The sequence below is a fragment of the Fundulus heteroclitus genome, chromosome 16 (genome assembly GCF_011125445.2).
Source record: "Fundulus heteroclitus isolate FHET01 chromosome 16, MU-UCD_Fhet_4.1, whole genome shotgun sequence".
Classification (NCBI taxonomy): domain Eukaryota; kingdom Metazoa; phylum Chordata; class Actinopteri; order Cyprinodontiformes; family Fundulidae; genus Fundulus; species Fundulus heteroclitus.
This window is the reverse complement of record NC_046376.1, coordinates 25,812,043-25,832,962: the sequence shown is the minus strand read 5'-3', so window position 1 is coordinate 25,832,962 and position 20,920 is coordinate 25,812,043. Positions and strand designations below refer to the sequence as shown.

The 20,920-nt window shown below is 39.3% G+C and overlaps 1 protein-coding gene across 6 annotated transcripts in view; it reads right to left on the bottom strand.

Moving 5' to 3' along the window:
* Positions 1-20,920, bottom strand: part of clec16a (C-type lectin domain containing 16A) — a 50,915-nt gene that overhangs the window by 15,841 nt on the left and 14,154 nt on the right. For 4 of the 6 annotated variants that reach the window (XM_036148260.1, XM_036148264.1, XM_036148262.1 and 1 more), the window contains 9 exons: positions 12,489-12,783; positions 10,428-10,539; positions 10,249-10,349; positions 7,582-7,701; positions 7,211-7,320; positions 6,007-6,051; positions 1,358-1,408; positions 1,096-1,224; positions 761-881 (listed from right to left, as the gene is read on the bottom strand). In XM_036148260.1, coding sequence (XP_036004153.1) covers positions 761-881; positions 1,096-1,224; positions 1,358-1,408; positions 6,007-6,051; positions 7,211-7,320; positions 7,582-7,701; positions 10,249-10,349; positions 10,428-10,539; positions 12,489-12,783 — 1,084 coding nt within the window. The remainder of the gene's footprint in view (positions 1-760; positions 882-1,095; positions 1,225-1,357; positions 1,409-6,006; positions 6,052-7,210; positions 7,321-7,581; positions 7,702-10,248; positions 10,350-10,427; positions 10,540-12,488; positions 12,784-20,920) is intronic. The other 2 variants (XM_036148263.1, XM_036148265.1) reach the window with 1 other exon arrangement.

Sequence of the window (20,920 nt, the reverse complement as noted above, 5' to 3'; positions counted from 1 at the left end):
TTTTACATTAACTTCATTACATGCCATTTTTTTGAGTGGTTGTTAAATTTCAAAAAAAAAGAAAAAAAAAGAAAAAAAGAAAAATCAAACCCAAATCAAACAAGTCCAACGCTCAATGACAAAAAAAAAAATTGTCATGTGAAATTGAAACAGTGCTGTTTCTGGTAGGAGCACTATCATAATATCACGCATTATATCAAAATGCCAAAACAAACCCACAAAAAAAACAAAAAACAAAGAGCGCATGCAAACACGTGCCAAAATCTAAACATACAAGACATACAATGTATGTCTGTTTGTGACAGTGTGTCTGCACTGGTATTACATGACTGTGCAGCCGTTTCCTTCTTAGCAGGGCAAACTATATACAAAACATCCTCCACACACCTGTGAACGGTGAGAAAACTGCTAAGGTTATCTGCGTATGGGAAGTTGTGAGGCTAAGAGTGTGTGTGTGCTCAGCTCTGCATCACTGTGGTTGTTATTCTTTGCATATGCATGTAGCTGCATGTGTAAACTCTGCACTCATGTATCTGTATTGTAAAGCTGCTGATTTCCTTAGCTGAGAGAATCAGTGAGAGTTTTGTCAGAACTGGGTGTTATACATGTGAAGCGCAGGAAGCCCTAAAACATCCCGTCTTCTAAGGAAAAAAAAAAAATCTGTTTTTAAGTGACTCTTGGTCAGATTGTACTTATTTTCAGTTTATTAATGTCATCGTTTATAAAACCAAGCTGTATTATGAGACTGTGTGTGTCTTACTGAGGTCTAAGACATCGTCTGTCTTGATTAGGTCTTCAGGTCTGGTCAAAGGGAGCTGAGTCTCAGGTTCTCCCTGAAGCTGAAGTGACAATGACCGCAACATGAAGAACACTCGAATAGCCTAAGAGAGAAAGGAAGAGGTTCCGGACACACAAAACGAAAAGATAAACATACACATAACAATCATTGTTGGTTTAAAAGTATCACATAAACACAGATTTATAAATAAGAAAACAGAAATCCTTTAATGAGAAACTCCAAGATTTGCGTTCCCACGAATCTAGTAACCAATCGGTGCACTGAGCTTGTGTGTGCAGGCGTCTGTGTTGACAAACCTTGCGGGTCTTCTCTACGTCTCCACAAGGTCGTCTCTTTACAAAGTCGATACCAGTCAGAGGGGTGCCAGTGGGTGGCAGCAGTATTGAGGCATCCATCATTAGATACTCCACATTCAGGGGTTTGCTCTGCAACACAAATAACAGGATGAGTGACAAGAGGTCTAAACACCTCCAAAGCAAAAACAAGGTTTAATCTACAAAAGATGTTTCATTTTTACTACTTTTATCTTAACTACTACTAGAATAAAGGCAAACCTACCGTCATGCTTCTGTATTCGTCTTCAAACATGTCCAGAAAGATTTCTTCCCCCTGTGACAACAGCAAATATGAAAGTTGCTTCAGAAACAAAGCACTTAAAAAACAACGGCAGCTGCAACAAAGTGCTGTACAGACAATAATCAGACATTTAAAATGGAAACACAAAAAGGTTACATTACAAATATAAAAAGGAATAACCTCAAAACTCTCAACATGCGCTAAAAGCCACGGAATTAAAATGTGTCTTAAGGCGAATATTAAAAGTGGACAAAAAAGGGACACTTCTAATATGGAACGGCAGAACACTCCATAACTTAGAAACGGCAACATAAAAGCTCTGTCTGGTCTGAACTTAAGTGTAGATCTCGGTACCTCCAAGGGCAGCTGGTCAGCTGATCTGAGGCAATGAGCAGAAGAAGATGGGTGAAGAAGTTCAGAGAGGCAAGATGGGGCCATGTGAACTTTTAATAACAAATAAAATAATCTTTAAATGAACTCTAAAATGCACAGGGAGCCAGTGGTGGGAAATCAGGTTAGGGGTGATGTGCTCCATCTTCCCAACTCCAGTTAAAAGACGAGCAGCAGCGTTCTGGACCAACCGAAGACCCTTAAGGGAGGACTGGCTGAGTCCACTGTAGAGATCATTGCAGTAATCGAGTCGAGTTGTAATAAAGGCATGAATGTTGTTTTAAGAGAAGCGGCTTTCTCTTTGCCAGCTGCCTGAGGTGATAAAAACCGGACTTGACCACTGCCCCAACCTTACAATCTAGTTTAAGATCACTGTCTATTTTAAAAACCCAAGTATGATAGGATAAGGCGCCAAGGGGCCCGCCTCAACAGGAGCTGCTGGGACAAAACCCCATCACCTCTGTTTTCTTGTCATTTAAAGTTAAAAAGTTTAAAGCCATCCACACTTTAATGTCTTCAAGACAATAGTAGGAGGTTGATCGAAAAGGCTTGCTTTGTCCTAATACCAGCTGTTTGGGCTGATATTCACCGGTCAATACCCAACAGACCGAGAGTTATTTATTAAACATTAAATAACTTAAAACCGTGCGTTTTTGCATAACAGCCAATTAGACAAAATGGAAATTCAAGTGAATGTTGTGAAATTAAATGGTAAGTTTGAAAATATTTCCATTTCCAAGTTTGTTCGAAAGTGCAACTCGTACTAAAATGTCCCCTTGAAAAATCCCTTTTTAAAGCACCTGAAAGCCTTAGGCATCCCCTCCTCACTACACAAACAACTGTGGTGCTCTACCTCTTACTGATGTACAGTACAGACCAAAAGTTTGGACACACCTTCTCATTCAAAGAGTTTTCTTCATTTTCATGACTATGAAAATTGTAGATTCACACTGAAGGTCATCTGGCGCAGCACCCTGTCACTCTCCTTCTTGGTCAAATAGCCCTTACACAGCCTGGAGGTGTGTTTGGACTCATTGTCCTGGTGAAAAATAAATGATGGTCCAACTAAACGCAAACCGGATGGAATAGCATGCCGCTGCAAGATGCTGTGGTAGCCATGCTGGTTCAGTATGCCTTCAGTTTTGAAGAAATCCCCAACAGTGTCACCATCAAAGCACCCCCACACCATCACACCTCTTCCTTCATGCTTCACGGTGGGAACCAGACATGTAGAGTCCATCCGTTCACCTTTTCTGCGTCGCACAAAGACACGATTGGTTGGAACCAAAGATCTCAAATTTGGACTCATCAGACCAAAGCACAGATTTCCACTGGTCTAATGTCCATTCCTTGTGTTCTTTAGCCCAAGCAAGTCTCTTCTGCTTGTTGCCTGTCCTTAGCAGTGGTTTCCTAGCAGCTATTTTACCATGAAGGCCTGATTCAGTCTCCTCTTAACAGTTGTTTTAGAGATGTGTCTGCTGCTAGAACTCTGTGTGGCATTGACCTGGTCTCTAATCTGAGCTGCTGTTAATCTGCGATTTCTGAGGCTGGTGACCCGGATTAACTTATCCTCCGCAGCAGAGGTGACCCTTGGTCTTCCTTTCCTGGCGCGGTCCTCATGTGAGCCAGTTTCTTTGTAGCACTTCATGGTTTTTGCGACTGCACTTGGGGACACTTTCAAAGTTTTTTTTTTCGGACTGACTGGCCTTCATTTCTTAAAGTAATGATTCCCACTGGTTTTTTTCTTTACTTAGCTGCTTTTCTCTTGCCATAATACAAATTCTAACAGTCTATTCAGTAGGACCATCAGCTGTGTATCCACCTGACTTCTACACAACACAACTGATGGTCCCCACCCCATTTATAAGGCAAGAAATCCCACTTATTAAACCTGACAGGGGACACATGTGAAGTGAAAACCGTTTTCAGGAGACTACCTCTTGAAGCTCATCAAGAGAATGACAAGAGTGTGCGAAGCAGTAATCAAAGCAAAAGGTGGCTGCTTTGAAGAACCTAGAATATAAGACATATTTTCAGTTGTTTCACACTTTTTTGTTAAGTATATAATTCCACATGTGGTAATTCATAGTTTTGATGCCTCCAGTGTGAATCTACAATTTTCATAGTCATGAAAATTAAGAAAACTCTTTGAATGAAAGTCGTGTCCAAACTTTTGGTCTGTACTGTACATTTTCAATTGACAATCCTACTAGTATATTAAACTGTGTACTGGTACACATATTGCATCTAGCTGTTCTCAGCACAGCTCAGCCTGCTGTGGGTACATGAAGTGTAAAAGCAGTTCATGGACACAAACATCTCAGAAATCACTTGCTGATGTAGCTACTATCCCTGCTTGCTTTAGATAATCATCCATAGCACATGCCACTCATGATTATATTTTTTTGAACCAGATTCGATCGGCAGACCCAGAGTGTCAAAACGAAACAAACAAAAAAAAAAAAAGCTTCTTCCTCCTACAGAATATCATACTAATCTAAAAGGTCCATCACTTGATTTAACCATGACAGTTGGAAAATACATTTCATATGACTAATCTGAAAAAGGTGTTGCGAGTCAAAACTGAACACGCTGGACAAAAGAGAAAACAATATTTTGATAGAGCATCTAAGATAAAGCATGCTAGCTATTCCTGTGTAGACTGATGTGTTCATTTGATCACAATGTTTCATCAACAAAGACATATTCCACTTCATACCCAGAACCACCATTGTCAATAAAGTGAAAAAACAAAACAAAAACAATCATACTTTAGTTTCTTAAAATGTCAATAGAGTATACTTTTATGAAATTGCACTTTCCTCCACAGATTAGACAGAAACAAGCATCTCCTTATATGGAAACTGTGGATGGCGAACCCAACCTGTCTGTAATCCATCACAGCCACAAATGACAGATTCTGACAGAACTATTTTAAAACTCTGGCAGCATTAGGGTAGATGGATTTTCTGCTCCAGTTCTGACCAGCATGGTTACTCTTCACAACAATTGTCACCAAAATACTTTTCATTTAGGGTAGTTGTTGAGCAGGTTTCTCCACATAATCCCTCTGTGTTTGAGTTTAACTGCACAACAGTTATGTAACGCGTCAAAATATTATACCATATCATCGTCAATCACGTCACTAGAATTCCCAACGACAGCATTTTTGCACCTAAATGTCAGTCAGAAGTACAGCTACTCCAGTGGTAGATGGAAGGGAACTTAAAATACTGGTGCAATGTATATATGGTCAAACACACTCATTCATTTGGCTCAGACACAGCAGGAAAAAAAAACATGCTGCTAAAGCTAAACATATGCGAGGAACATTAGGACAAAACTATTGTTGATTTAGTGCAATCTGTGGATAGACCAGATGTTTTGTAATGAGTGAGATAAAAAGAAAAATAGCCATGTAAAAGAAAGCATTTTCTTTAACCATATACTCTCAAACAACAGCTGAGGTAGCCTAAGGGCTCTCTGTTTACTTCCTGCTCGCATTACCTGTACTAACAGCATCATACATTTGTTTTTTGTCCTCTATGTAAAGGTTTGGCTTGTTCCTTTCTGTTCTACATCAGTTTAAAAGAAAAACTAAAATTCAAGAAAAAGAAAGGAGCCAAAAGCAACTCCTCTGACTGATTCCGAAACCGATATCCAGGAGGAATCAAAGCAAAAGTGAAAGCAACGATAACACGAAAAGCTTATTACACCATCAATGCAAATAGCACACAAATGTCCATACCTTCCTTAACCTTATTCTGCTGTGGTGGGAACTTTCGATTTCAATGAACCGATCAAATGTAAGCTGGAAAGGTTTTCACTTAAGTGTCTGTTATGAGGCCGTTCTTGGATGAAACACAAAGCAATACATGAAATTTAGTTGTTCCTTTTTTGGTCTGACTTACTGTTGACTAAATTGCTAAATACCCTTTGTTCCAACGGCTGTACAAACACAAGCTTTGGCTTTCCTGAGTGCTGAAATCATATTGTGCAACAGATAATAATATGTGGAGGAACAGAAAACATTTACTTGGAATCAAAAATCTGCAAGATGAAACCAGCCTTTACTCCCCCTTTTAAAATCTTTCGAAGAAAGAATTTCATAGAATACTCTGAACACACATGCATGTGGAAGATTAGGGAGGCATAAACCGTGTATTTATCCCCACGGCCCATAAGAGTGCTATAGTGATTTGTAAGATGGTGTGGTTGCGAGACGCATTTTGTGTAATTACCTTGTAGAACGTTCGCAGAAAATGCAGACTTTCTTCTCTGGCTCCCTGCAAACACAAACGGCATTTCCTTATAAGCACTAGCAACACTTCGCAAAGAATAACAATGTTAGAAACTTGTGCATAAAACACATTCCTATCCTTCGGTTTCAATATGTGCACTTTTAGAGGATTTGGACAGCCGACGGGGGTATCAACTTTCTGCCAGAAAGCGATAAAACTGTCTCATCTCCCTAGAGTGTGAGGGTTTCCCTGCTAATCCAAACAGCGGAACATGACGCAGTTAAAGCGAATACAGCGTGTGTGATGGAAGCACAGATGCATCATCCAGAGAGAAGGCAATTGAATCTTTAATGGAAAAGACCAGTGCGCATTTCCGATGCAGTTCCTGAGAAATGCTGGCTTACAGGCGCCGACAATCTGGATGATCAACTACTGAATCCTTCCACCTTATTCATAAGGAGCACACAGGGAAGTTTGCCAAGGCAAATAAATAGAGACCATATACACTCAACCTTAAGCTCATTTGTTTGTTTAAATAAAGCAAACAGGGAAATCTAATAAACCTTTATTTAATGTTCATAAATCATTATGAGCTATCTGAGAATCTGTAATTTGGTGGTAATGGCTTCTGCCAACAGAAAAAAAAAGAGCTGTGAGTTGTTTGCAGAGAATGAGCTTCCTAAAAAAAAAGTCCAAAAAGATTGGCTGTAGACCCAAAATAGTTCTTTTTGACAATCGGGGGCAAGTTAAGACGCACAATCCACAATGGCTGCTAAAATCAGCACCACAGGATTTAATTTCCCTTGAATCAATTTTGAAATCCTTCATCGTTTGTTGTAGATTTCCTGGAATCTGGTTTGGACTTGCTAGCAGAGCAGGAAGAGATATTATTTCCATGAAAAAGGAATAGAAACCAGAGACAGTACGTTAATTATTGTGAAAATTGGTGTTTTGGCCAAAGGAGACAAAGGGAAGTCCGTTTACATTCTTAGGAGATCCTCGTTATGAGTCACAAGAAATAAGTACTTCACTAGAAACTGTACAGGTTCTCGTGAAATAACACCAAGAATGCATAAACAAGGAAAGATCAGCTGCTGTCATCTGGAATTACCAGTTTGTCGGGACAGAGATAAAAAGGAACATGACATGTGTTACACAGTGACAGCAGTCGAAGACTCTAATGTTTATACAGTATGTGGTTTACCTCGAGGCAGGCTAGATGAACGTCTTTGATTAAACAGTGGCTTCCCGACAAAACGGACTGCTTCAACAGAAGGCAGCTCAGCTCAAGGGTAGCAAGGCGCACTTTGCCGTCTGGGAAAGAGAAATAAATGTGAGAGTGGGTTGCATCACGCAAACTGCTCAGTTAAAAGGACAATTCATATGAACAGTGAAGTCATCTCTAGTTCACAATGGTGAGACAGGATATGTTTGTTCATGTGACGTAATGGTTTCTGTGCCACAAATTGCTAATACTACTACTATTTTTCATATGAATCCTCCTGAATCAGACCTTGAGGGTTGGTGACTCAGTGGCGGTTAATCTGCATTTAAAACCGTATGAACATGCATTACCTGGCAGCGCTGCCTGGCTCGTAATTCTGATCAGTCTTTCCACAAGCACCATGCTGTAAGACCGTCTCTCCTGGTCGGGAACCGGCAGCTGCAGACGCTCCAGAAGATCACGGTTTACACCTATTAACAAAATGACAAAGGTTTGAAAAATACCAGCCGCGGGCCTGCACCGTAATGCTGATTTACTGATGTAGATTTGAATAAATGATCGTCCTTCAGGTCCCTAAGGGATTTTAAGAGGTCTGTTATTAGCAGGAGGCAGTTTTAAATGTTCTTGGTGCATTCGGAAGTAATTCGGAAAATAATCTCCAGAGTAGCAAATTGGCAAACCCTCCGTTTTCAGAGAGGGGACCGTGCATGCTGATGATCAGTTAAGGAAATGCTTAAGTTGGCAGCACCTAACTGCTTGGTTTCTTCTCATATTCAACGGAAGCAGGAACAGAGTACTTACATTGTTTAAGCTACATTTTTGTCTGACAAGTAATGATACCCATGGAAGTAGGGTACGTGCACAAACATTTCAAATGAGTGTATACCAAAGTAAAAACAAAAATGCAGCTTTCAAATGATTTAATTTAAGGTGAAAAAAAGTAATGCAAACCATCCCAACACCATTTATCAGGGAATTACACTCCCTGATAAATGTATTTTAGCGATTAACCAAATTTTGACTGGGTATTACTAGCAACACCCAGACCTTTTTGCTGTCAAGAAGCCACTTCAACAGAAAAAAAAAAAAATAATTATATATATATATATATATATATATATATATATATATATATATATATATATATATATATATATATATATATATATATATATATATATATTAGGGCTGGGCAAGTTAACGCGTTAATTTCGCGTTAATTCATTAGACTATTAACGGCGATATTTATTTTATCGCGCATTAACGCATGTTGCTCACATGCCTTCAGTCAGTGTCAGTCAGCACGCGCTGACTGCAGCGCGCTGTCTCACGGCAGCACTCTCTCGCTCCCCCTCCCCTCTCGTACATGGCTCAGCGGCGTCAGCCAATCAGCACGCAGGCTCAGCCTGGCCCGCCCACTCACCTCTCACACAAACTTTACAAACAAACAGCTGAGAGAGACCGCAGCAGCGAAAAAACATGAAGACGGGAAGTAGCACCGTTCGGCTTTATTTTAATACCGTAAATGAAATCAAGCAGTATGTTTTGTAAAAAGCCGGGTCATTTCAGTGGAAACACAACAAATTTATCTAAGCACGTGAAAAAACATGAAAACGTCGAGCCCCAGAAACGGAGAGAGGAGACGAAACTTCTCTCACTGCCCCGACAGACCCACAGACTGATGTCTCTGACTGAGGCGTTTCAGTCCTCCAGGGAACATCCAGGTAGATCAGTGGATGGATGGATGGATGGATGGATGGATGGATGGATGGATGTTACTGGAGCCCACACATAACATGTAATTAAGACCTTGAAAGAACCCAGTACATATATTAAAAAGTGTTATTTAAGATAAGATAACATTAGCTAATCCTTTTTTTATCCCACGACGGGGAAATTTATAGGATGAAAGCAACAGGCAGGTGCACACAACACAGACAAAATTACATAAGGATTGAAATATATAAGAGGTGTATTAGCGAAAAAACACTGAACATAACATTATTATTATTATTATTATTAAATTGTAATAATAAAATAAAAACCACAAAACCCAAAAGGTCAACAGTTTCATGATACATCAAGCTTAGGGACTGGCTAATATACAGGAGGTCAAAAAAGGCAATATTTTGGCTGCAGTGCTTGCTGTTCTCTTATGAAGAAAAGATCAACTAGTGCACTAAATTCAATAGATGGGTTGAAAATATCCAGTATAAAATAAGTGCTACAAATGTTACAACACTTTTGTTCATATGGCAGCAGAACATTAAAATAAAAGTGCTCTTTACACTACTTTTGAATTCATTCTTGGAGTTTGTAAATACAATGCGATTAATCAGGGCGATTAATCGCGATTAAATATTTTAATCGTTGCCCAGCCCTAATATATATATATATATATATATATATATATATATATATATATATATATATATATATATATATATATATATATACACAGAAAAACAAAAAGGGGCCAATAAAAAGTTCAATAGAATAACAATTGTCTTTCCTTTTAAGGCTTTGGAGTGGCTTAATTAAAGTCCGGACTTAAATCGAATTGAGATGCTGTAATATAAACAGACTGTTTATGCTGGAAAACCCTCTAATAAGGCCGAACTAAAACAATTTGTCCAACAAGACCAGGATACAATTCTGGATATGGACAAGACTCCCTGGCCATTATTGCAAACACTAGATGGCAGCTTTATTATGGAGGACTGACTCTGACACAACTTAATATCTTAACTGATTTATTTATTCCTCTTTTTAATAATCACCTAATTTATTTTTCATTATAATTGTTAATTTTATTAATTACTTGTCCGACAAGTAATTATACTGTGGAAACCGTTGCATCATTTCCTTTATGCCCTGATACGGAAACCCTTTGAATTGAAGAAAACTTCACCGGATCAGTGTGTCGTTGCTTCCTACGGCTGAAGGCAATTTGGCCGTTGACTTGGACCCGACTTAACTGAGTGAAGTTAACATCTGGCTGCTGCTAATGAACGAACCTTTGCTGTGTGAGATGGCGTAAAGCAGACAGAGCACAAACAGGGCGTGGTAGTCATCATTGGTGCAGTCGAGGGCGCTGTACACCATGTCCAGGAACGGTCTGCAGGGTAGGAGGAAGAGAAGGGTGTCAGTCTAAAGACCGTGTGTTCTCCTCTGCTGTGTGATTGTGAATGAGTACCTGCTCCTTTGTGTGTGTGTTCGAGTGGCGGCAGCGGTCTTCTCCTCATCAGTGATGTTCTGTTCAGTCAGTTCTGACGCTTTACCCTTCTCCATCACAACCATTTCAATTTCTATGAGCACAGACACACACACACACTTTGTAACTAAAGACGACAAAAAAATAAATAAAAAAGGTACACTCCCCACAAATTCATGTTTCCGCTCATATCCCACACCGTCAGCATTTGTCACAGAAATAAAAATGCAAACTGTCTTGCTGTTAAAGCGCTTTGTAAAAGTATTCAACCCTTTTCACATTTTGTCACATTACAACCACAGACCTGCATTTATGTTATTGGAAATGTGTGGTGGACCAACACAAAGTATAGCCGTCAAGTGGAAGGGGAAATTATACACGTTTACGTAACTGCGAAAAAATTTAAACCCGAATTTGCATCCAACCCCTTTTAAGCAGATATCACACAACGTAGGCCTTTATGCAAGAGCAGCAAAAAGAAAAGAAAGTCTTTATTGAAAGAAAGCCGAAAGAAGCACAGCTAGCAGATTTCCAAAATATCTGTATCCTTTAAAAAACACAAGGTGCAAATGAAAGCTGACACTCCACCCCCACGGTGAAACGGTGGTGGCAGCATCATGCTGAGTGAATGCTTTTTTTTTTCTCCCTCCAGCCGAGACCGTGAAGCTAAACACCCCAGTAAAAGCTACAATACATTAGATCAGAATATTTTTATGTGTTGGGACGGCCAAGTCTAAATCTGGACCTAAATTAGGAATATGTGGCAACACTTGCGAAAAAAACAAAACAAAAAAACACCAACAATGTCCACAGCCAATCGAACTATTTTACAAAGAAATGGGCTAAATAAAAATAATTTAGATACAAAAAGTTGATAAGCTTGCACTTGTAATTGCAGAAACACAGAGGGATCTTAAATGAACTCAGGGACAGCTTAATACAAATATATGCCACTATTAAGACATTTTGTTTTAAAATCATTTTGCTTCCACTTCACCAATTAGCACTAGTTTGTGCTGGTTGACCAACAAAAGTCCCAATAAAATATTCTATGGTTTGCAGTAATCAAAAAACTTTAATGGGTGAAAATACATGGAGAGGATAAATATGAATATGGCCTGATGTAATTCTTTCTCTCTGAACAGAACATAATGTACCAGTTTAATGAAATGTACTGAACCAGCACAGGATGTGTAAAATTAACTTTGCAGTTAAATATAAAGGTATCTTAGAAAGAAAAATCACACGCTATATAAGTCTCTAATTTTATAACTTCTTTTTTTAAAAGTCAGCCTTCTAAGTGGTGTAGGCGTTAATTTTCCTAAGCATTAAGAACACTTCTTATTTTGAAACTACTTCTTGCTAATCTGCCCACCACCTTTCATTTGCAGAAGTTCACGCCATCAACAAACATTTTCCTTTGGCTTTTAGGGGGTATTAAAAAAAAAATAATTGCTTTCCCCCTGCAAAACCTCCAGAGAAAGAGGGACTATTTAATCGAGGCGATACAAATCATTTCAGATGATTGAAATGGTCACAAACGATGCAAAAGCTGTACAAAAACACACCAACACAACAGGAGAAGCAGTGGGAGACAGGCGGAGAGGTGAGGAGCACAGGATGGATGGTGCATCGTCGCAGGAATGGACAGTTTAGCTTTAATGGGGGGGTCGTGTTTAATGTGGTTACATATGGATAAATAAATAAAATATCCCAAACAGTGGAAAGAGTGAAGCCTTCACCATATCATTCTCATGCTCATGTTTCTGAAATTGTTTCGCCCAAAGCTCTCACCGATGAAGAGGTTAAACAACACTTAAAAAAAAAGTGGAGAAATGTTTTTGGGGTTTTTTTGGTCACGCAGAAGAAAATCAGAGCAGAGAAGATATACAACTTAAACGGTTGACAAAAATGAAGCCTTATTGTCCTTTTAGCTCTCCTCTTTTCTGTTTGGAGTACTCGTGGGAAACAAGTCTGATTGATGGGAGAAAAAACACACAAACACAGTCCTGTACTGCTGTGTCCATTGAGACACAAACTCACCTTCCGCCATCTCCCCACTCGCTCTGCCTGCCTTAGAGCTCCCACTTCCTCCTCCTCCTAATCCCTCTGTACCTTTTCCCTTCTCCCTCTCTCTGCTGCTGTCGTCATCCCACCCCTCCTCCAGTTCTCCTCCGCCGCTGCCTGCCCCCGCTCTTTCTTCGTCCTCCTCGCCCAGGTTTTTGTAATTCGGTCTTTTCTGAGTTCTCTTGCGGCCTCGGTGGCGAGACATTTCCAGGGATCGCTCCAGAGACTCTGGGGGTTTGATGAAGCGACGTAGACCTCCCGCACTGGCATGCTGGGGAAAAACAGAGGCAGAGGGAACAAAGGTGAGAAACCAGGGACCCCATTCAACCCCTGGAAGTAGGCACAACGTTCATGTCATGTACACAAACATCTCAAATGAGTGCATACCAAAGTAAAAACACAGCTTTCAAATTATTTAAGGTGAAAAAAAGTAATGCAAACCATCCCAACACTATGTGAATAATGAATTACACTCCCTGATAAATGTATTTTAGCGATTAACCAAATTTTGACTGGGTATTACTAGCAACACCCACAATATATATATATATATATATATATATATATATATATATATATATATATATATATATATTAGGGCTGGGCAAGTTAACGCGTTAATTTCGCGTTAATTCATTAGACTATTAACGGCGATATTTATTTTATCGCGCATTAACGCATGTTGCTCACATCATGCTTTCAGTCAGTGTCAGTCAGCACGCGCGCTGACTGCAGCGCGCTGTCACGGCAGCACTCTCTCACTCCCCCTCCCCTCTCGTACATGGCTCAGCGGCGCCAGCCAATCAGCACGCAGACTCAGCCTGGCCCGCGCACTCAGCTCTCACACAAACTTAATACACAAACAGCTGAGAGAGAACGCAGCAGCGAAAAAATATGAACAGAGGAAGTAGCACCGTTCGGCTTTATTTTAATACCGTAAATGAAATCAAGCTGTATGTTTTGTAAAAAGCCGGTTCATTTAAGTGGAAACACAACAAATTTATCTAAGCACGTGAAAAAACATGAAAACGTCGAGCCCCAGAAACGGAGAGAGGAGACGAAACTTCTCTCATTGCCCCGACAGACCCACAGATGTCTCTGACTGAGGCGTTTCAGTCCTCCAGGGAACATCCAGGTAGATCAGTGGATGGATGGATGGATGGATGGATGTTACTGGAGCCCACACATAACATGTAATTAAGACCTTGAAAGAACCTAGTACATATATTAAAAAGTGTTATTTAAGATAAGATAACATTAGCTAATCCTTTTTTTATCCCACGACGGGGAAATTTATAGGATTAAAGCAACAGGCAGGTGCACACAACACAGACAAAATTACATAAGGATTGAAATATATAAGAGGTGGATTAGCGAAAAAACACTGAACATAACATTATTATTATTATTATTATTATTATTATTAAATTGTAATAATAAAATAAAAACCACAAAACCCAAAAGGTCAACAGTTTCATGATACATCAAGCTTAGGGACTGGCTAATATACAGCAGGTCAAAAAAGGCCATATTTTGGCTGCAGTGCTTGTTCTCTTATGAAGAAAAGATCAACTAGTGCACTAAATTCAATAGATGGGTTGAAAATATCCAGTATAAAATAAGTGGTACAAATGTTACAACACTTTTGTTCATATGGCAGCAGAACATTAAAATAAAAGTGCTCTTTACACTACTTTTGAATTCATTCTTGGAGTTTGTAAATACAATGCGATTAATCGCGATTAATCGCGATTAATCAGGGCGATTAATCGCGATTAAATATTTTAATCGTTGCCCAGCCCTAATATATATATATATATATATATATATATATATATATATATATATATATATATATATATATATATATATATATATATATATATATATATATATATATATATATACACACACACACAGAAAAAAAAGGGGCCAATAAAAAGTTCAATATAATAACAATTGTCTTTCCTTTTAAGGCTTTGGAGTGGCTTAATTAAAGTCCAGAATTAAATCGAATTGAGATGCTGTAATATAAACAGTCTGTTTATGCTGGAAAACCCTCTAATAAGGCCAAACTAAAACAATTTGTCCAACAAGACCAGGATAAAATTCTGGAGATGGACAAGACTCACTGCCCATTATTGCAAACACTAGATGGCATCTTTATTATGGAGGACTGACTCTGACACAATTAACTTAATAACTTAACTGATTTATTTATTCCTCTTTTTAATAATCACCTAATTTATTTTTCATTATAATTGTTAACTTTATTTATGAATTCATTTTTACATGTATTTATTTCTGTCTACGTTTTAATATTTTTGTCTGTTTTATTCTTCCTTTCTACATTGTTTACATTTTTAAGTAAACGGTGTTCAAGCAATCATGTAGGCGGGAGATCAATAAAGTGTCATTTGCTGTTGTAACCCACTAACTGAACGATGGGGTAACACTTTTTTTTTTTTAAATAAAAAGTTCAACATCTCCATTTCCACGACTAGATAGCTTGAAATGAGACGGAGCCGACTGGATCCGCTGCTCCAGCTCAAAGCGAACTTTGAGCCATGGGGCTGTAGGTTCTGTCGGGTGAACTAGCACGATACCTGCGTTCATGAGAGCCGCTTAAGGAAAGACAAGTTCAGTCAGAGCGTCCACATGACAGATAATAAAGTCTGGCATTGAAGCGTTGTTTTCAATCCAAGTTGCTAAATGCCTCAGCTCACTGATAACCTGGTAGCCACTGTGACAGCGGTTGGTAGCGGCAGCAGCATGAAGAGTCCAGCTATGAAAGTATGATGCTAACCAACCAATAGGGAGCAGTTGTCCCCTTAAGACCGCCCACTGCTCATTTGCATAATGAGGCAGAAATGCATTCAGAAATAGAAAAACGACAGGCATAGATATATAGGGTGGAAGAAATAGGGTAAAAACATAGAAAGGAGGAATAAAAACAGACAAAAATATTAAAAACACCCAGAAATAAATCCAAGAAATTAATAACGTTGACAATTGTAATGAAAAATAAATAAATGCGGTTATTATTAAAAGACGAATGATAAATAAATTAAAAGAGATATTTACTTGTATGCCTCATTGTATAGCTTAATTACTGCTTACATTTATTTATTTGCTGTATTTTTGTGTCTTTATTTTATACTTACCGTATTTTTCGTACCATAAGGCGCACCGGATTATAAGGCACATAAATAGTAATAATAGTAGTAATAGTAATAGTATGTGTAATATCACTCCGCCCCTTCACGTGCACACCTCTCTCCTGAGAGAGAGCCATCAGTCTCTATAGGGAGGAGAAAGTAGTTGGACTACACTGCCCTGGGTCTAACATAAGGCTTTTATACTGAATTAACTTACTAGGTTTATTGTTGCTAGCGCATACTCAGGGCGCAGGATGCCTTAAGCCGGGCGTACACTGTACGAGTTTTTCCCCTTTTCGGGCCGATTCTTCAGTCGTGCGAGCATTTTTTGAATCGGGCCGAATTTCAGCTTGATCGTAGAGGGGGGGAGGAGGGGGGGCTGGCTTCTCACGACTACCTCCCGATCAGGAATCAGACGATCGGTGAAAATCAAACATGTTTGAAATTCAGTCGGCTGTCGTGAGGTTTTCGTGAGCGCATCCTGCTGTTCAAGCTGAGCTACGAGGGGGCGCCCTCCCCTCCTCTCCGTCCCCGCCAGCGGAGGGAGGGAAGCGGGCGTCCCTGAAGCGACCTCCGGCCGGTGTTGGGGAGGGCGAGCCGTCCGGTCCGCGCAACGCGCTGGCCGCCGATGCGTCTCATCCCTCCTCTCTCCCCTCCGTTCCCCCGACGCCCGGTGCCTCCTGCGGGCCTCGCCAGAGCTGGGCTCGAACCCCGGCTCTGGGTCCCTGTCACCTACCGTCGCTCGCCTGCCTCTGCCACCACAGCGAGCGGTCCCAGAGGGGGCACGACGTACAGTGTGAGCAGTCCGGTCTCGTCTGAACATCGCGCCGCACAGATCGTGAGCGGTGAACTTTATAAACCCCGCGGTTCCGTCGCACAGTTTGAGATGTATGTAAGTACCATGACTGAAAAACTCGAACAGTGTATGCCCGGCTTTACATGAATGCACTTCTAGTTTAGACATTACAGTAAGGCAGTGTTGTAGACAGCTCAAGGGTCCGATCAGGTATTGACACAGTGTACCGTAATGCTCCAAATATCCATTGAGCGGAGCAGCTTCGTTGCTAACCAAAGTCGTACTTACACATTTTAACAGATTTTTGAGCGCACTGTACCACATAAAATCTGTCAGTAAGCACCATGGTAATAATATACAAAACGCACCGGATTATAAGGCGCACCATTAATCTTTGAGAAAATTTAGGGATTTTAAGTACGCCTTATAGTCAGAACAATATGGTGTATATTTATTGAGCATGCATTTATTTCTGTATATATTTTTGAATATCTCAGATTCAATCCTCCATAGTTTATGGCTTAGCGTGGCAAAACTAGTATTAAGGATTAGTGGGCAATGACTTTCATTATAAGTCAAAGTTTTTTTTTCCCGCTTGAAAAAATTAAATCCTGTCAAAACTGCACATTGCATTTATTCTGCATGTCTTTACTCAGAATCATGCTTCCTGCCAGAAAATGTTCCAGTTACTATAGATCTCAATAAAAAAGTAAAAAAGGACTTAAAAAAACAGCAGGAACATTTCAGCGATTTTCACAAACCAGCCCACACTTTCCCAGAAGAAAGAAATAATCGTATTACTTGAAATTGTTTCACTAGAAATATGAATGAATCCAGTTTGTTTTCCTGCACTTTCCCAGGAACAGCATGTGAGTGCACGATCCAGAATGTAGATACTGATCATGATTATTCTCTGAATGAAGCACACCAAGGCCCCTCTCTTGCTTCTAGAGAGCAACATTAATAATCTATATATGGGTAAATGTGAATGCAAAAAAAGATGCACACGAATAACCCTGTAATGGGAAAAGTATTACAATTAAAACCTCTTCACACACACACACACACACACACACATATACACAGTTACCATAAATGCTTCTTGCTCCATCAATGCTCATCAAGGTCAGTTAAAAAAATATACATACATCTATAAACCACTTCCTCGAAAATGCACTCAGGCACAGCATGTGAGAAAATGACCCACAGACAACTACACAGACACCAATGCATTAGATCATTACCAGGTTCAGTAGCTGCCATAAAAAATAAGTACAGCTAAAAGAAAGCCACCCTTCAGATATTCAGTTGCAGGGCTTAAAGTTTACGAACCACATGTTCAGAACCTGACAGGAAACAGCTGGTTAATGATAAGAAGCTGTGCAGCGACGTTAACCCTGTGACTTACAGTAAAAGACTGAAAACCCGTGAAAACTTAAACACGGCTGCTGAATCTAATAATAAACTGCAGTTAGTGAGCTACATGCTAAAGTAATTTAAACGATGGAAAACATCACTCTAATATCACATTTCAATGTGAGGCCAAGTGATCTGTCTGGATTTAAACCGGTTACAATAGAAAAACTAATACTGAACGTGCATGGTGGCAGATCAATGGAGTTTGAACTTTTAGTTTTGAAGCAGCAGCTACATCATATGTTTCAAATGTATGACACAAAACGTGTAATGAAGTAGTCTTTGGGTCAGTGGAGGGCACAAATGGAAGTTACAGGTCGAATCGTACTAAATCTTGCTTGCGCAGACTTCCAAGCAGTCAGTCAGATGTCAGCAGTTTGATTTTCCTGACGTTCCTTTACTGCGTCAAGCGTTTTGATTTGCTGGACTGAAAGCGGGTTCCTAGTTAAAATCGAGGTCAATCAGACATTTGACCATGATGACACAGAGACAAGCTGACACTGAACCACAACACCCCAGATACAGTGAGCGTCGCTATCGGTGAGAGCAAGGTCAACAACTTTACGATGCATTCAGACTAACCTGAGAGGAGAAGTGCAGACATCATCAACTGCTTAAAAGGCACCATTAGCTGAGAACAAACGCTAGCACAATTTTTCAGAGGCTTTTATTTTAATTCAATAGTTCCAGAACTATGGAACACCAAAGTGCTCAAAATGAAAAAAAAATTAAATAAAAACTGCAAAAACAAATACCTGAGACACAACTTGGACTCTGCTTCTAGGTTTGGGACTAGAGTCTCATGACAAATCTTTTACTCTTATAGTCAGGGGTAAAAGGGATATGCACGTTCTCCTGTGAATAGGTGCACCTAATGGATTAGCCAGGGACACTCTCAAATCCCCGGATAATGTTTCCATGACATCTGTATCTAGCTAATAACATCAAAGAAGTCTCTCTAAATGAATAAAACATAAAGCTATTTGAGTAAATATAAATATTTAAGGTGACAATGAAATTGTGAAATAACTGAATGCTCATTCTGAAATATTTTTATTTTTTCTTTAAAAATGTGTCTCATAATAAAAAATATAAATTTTCACAAAAATATAAAATTATTGTTGAGGTATTTTTATTTCAAATTGTCATTTAAAAAAAAAAAAGTCATCTTTTATTTCATAATGGTGTTTTTCTTAATGGCCTATTTTTTTACAGACACTTTTCAGCAGAATCACTGACTGCCAATCAAATGAAATGGGGCGGGGCGAGCAGTATGATTGGCTACTTCTTTAACCAGACCAAAGCAATCCAGTTTCAAGTCAGGCCTGAAGGGTCCCAATTCAGGGCAGCATCATTTGGAAGGACCCGGTCTTTATGTTATAATTATTCAATCTGTAACACTGAAGGCTATGGGTTCTTAAAGGCTTGGTTTATTTTTATGTTTTTACCTTACAGCAATTGGACATTTTTCAAGCAACAGTGTGAAACTAATTTGGCTTTTAATTAGCAAAAATCAAGTATTGCTTTTATAAATACATATTCTGGCAAAACTAATAACATCGCTTTCATCAAAAATTAGGCTCACAAACCAAGCTCCAGCTCCTAAGACATGAAACGGCATGTTACACTTCAGCAGATAAGCACAAGGCTGAATGCAATACAGCAAAGTCACCGTTTTATCCTTTTGACAAAAGCAACTTATGTTTGTCAGGAGCAAGTTGGATCCAGAAAAGTTTAGGGTTCCCTTAGGGAACACCCAAAGGTCTTACAGTTAGCAATGCTAACAATACAAACTGCTAACTTAAGACGCTAAAGAGAAATTGAAATTTTATGACGTTTTGTCTCCCTTTTAAAATGATAATAAAACCCTGTTTTACAGTGACCGCTCTCTCACACTTGGTATAACATGACATCTGCATTTAATATGTAAACTTAATAACTGCACACAGCAGGAAGGCTAGAAACATATTGTTATTTATAGTTTTTTTTTTTTAAAGAGAAATAGCTTTTTAGATTCGTAAACTTAAAAACATTGGTCACAAAACTTGAATTAGTAGCTCTCTAGCTGAAAATGTACAAACATTTTTGTAAAGTTCAATGCTGCAGCTAAAAAAAAGAAAGAAGAAAATCCCTCCACGATCTAATAAAAGCCTTTCTGGTTGGTAATTTTGTCCTGCGTTGTTTAATGGAGCACTGAAACCAGGCAGCCTCATTTCATTCAATCTCTGGTGCAAACCCAAACCATGAAAGAGGAACACGAGCAGCTCTATGGACAAAATCTGCTCTGAAGAGTTTATCAGCCACCCTCAGCCTCTGACAGTTTCACAGCATCCTCCCCCATCCAGTAGAGGACAGGGGTCAAACAATGGTTGTGTAGTTTTTAATAAGTTTACAACTAATCCTAGTTTTAATTTCGTTCCCAATCAGTTTTTATAGTTTTCTTTAATAACAAAGGTCTTGTGAAAGCAAAACTGGTCTGATAATTTTTAACAACTTTTTTACTACAGCCTAAGAAGCTTTAAAAATAAATAAATAAAAAAACAAACAAACTTGAATGTATTGTTTTTTTTTTTAAATCACCGTCATAACATGCAATACATGCATTAGAAGAAATCAAAGCCTTAAGCGACATGTCCTATAAACAAGTTGAGCAGGTTTGTGCTATAGCTGCAGCTATACACATGCTGAGCATGCTGTCAGACTTAAACCACAAACATCGTATCTGTGTGTGTGTTGCACCTGCTAGCTGACAATGTTCTGGTAAACCGCTCCCAGTCTCAGCCACTGCTGAGAAATTAATGGAGGTCAGGGAGCATGCCCTACGCAGAGAGACACACAAAAACACCCAAACCAAAACAGACGCACACACCGTGCAGGTAAAACATTACCGTTTACGCAGGGATGTAAACTAAAAAAAAAAAAACAGCCGCTCTCACTTTAAAGGGGAAGGGTGGGGGGGACATGCTGCCAAACGTATGCAAATACTGACATTATGTATCTAACTGGTGCACTTGCAAGAAAACAGAGCTACAAAAGCA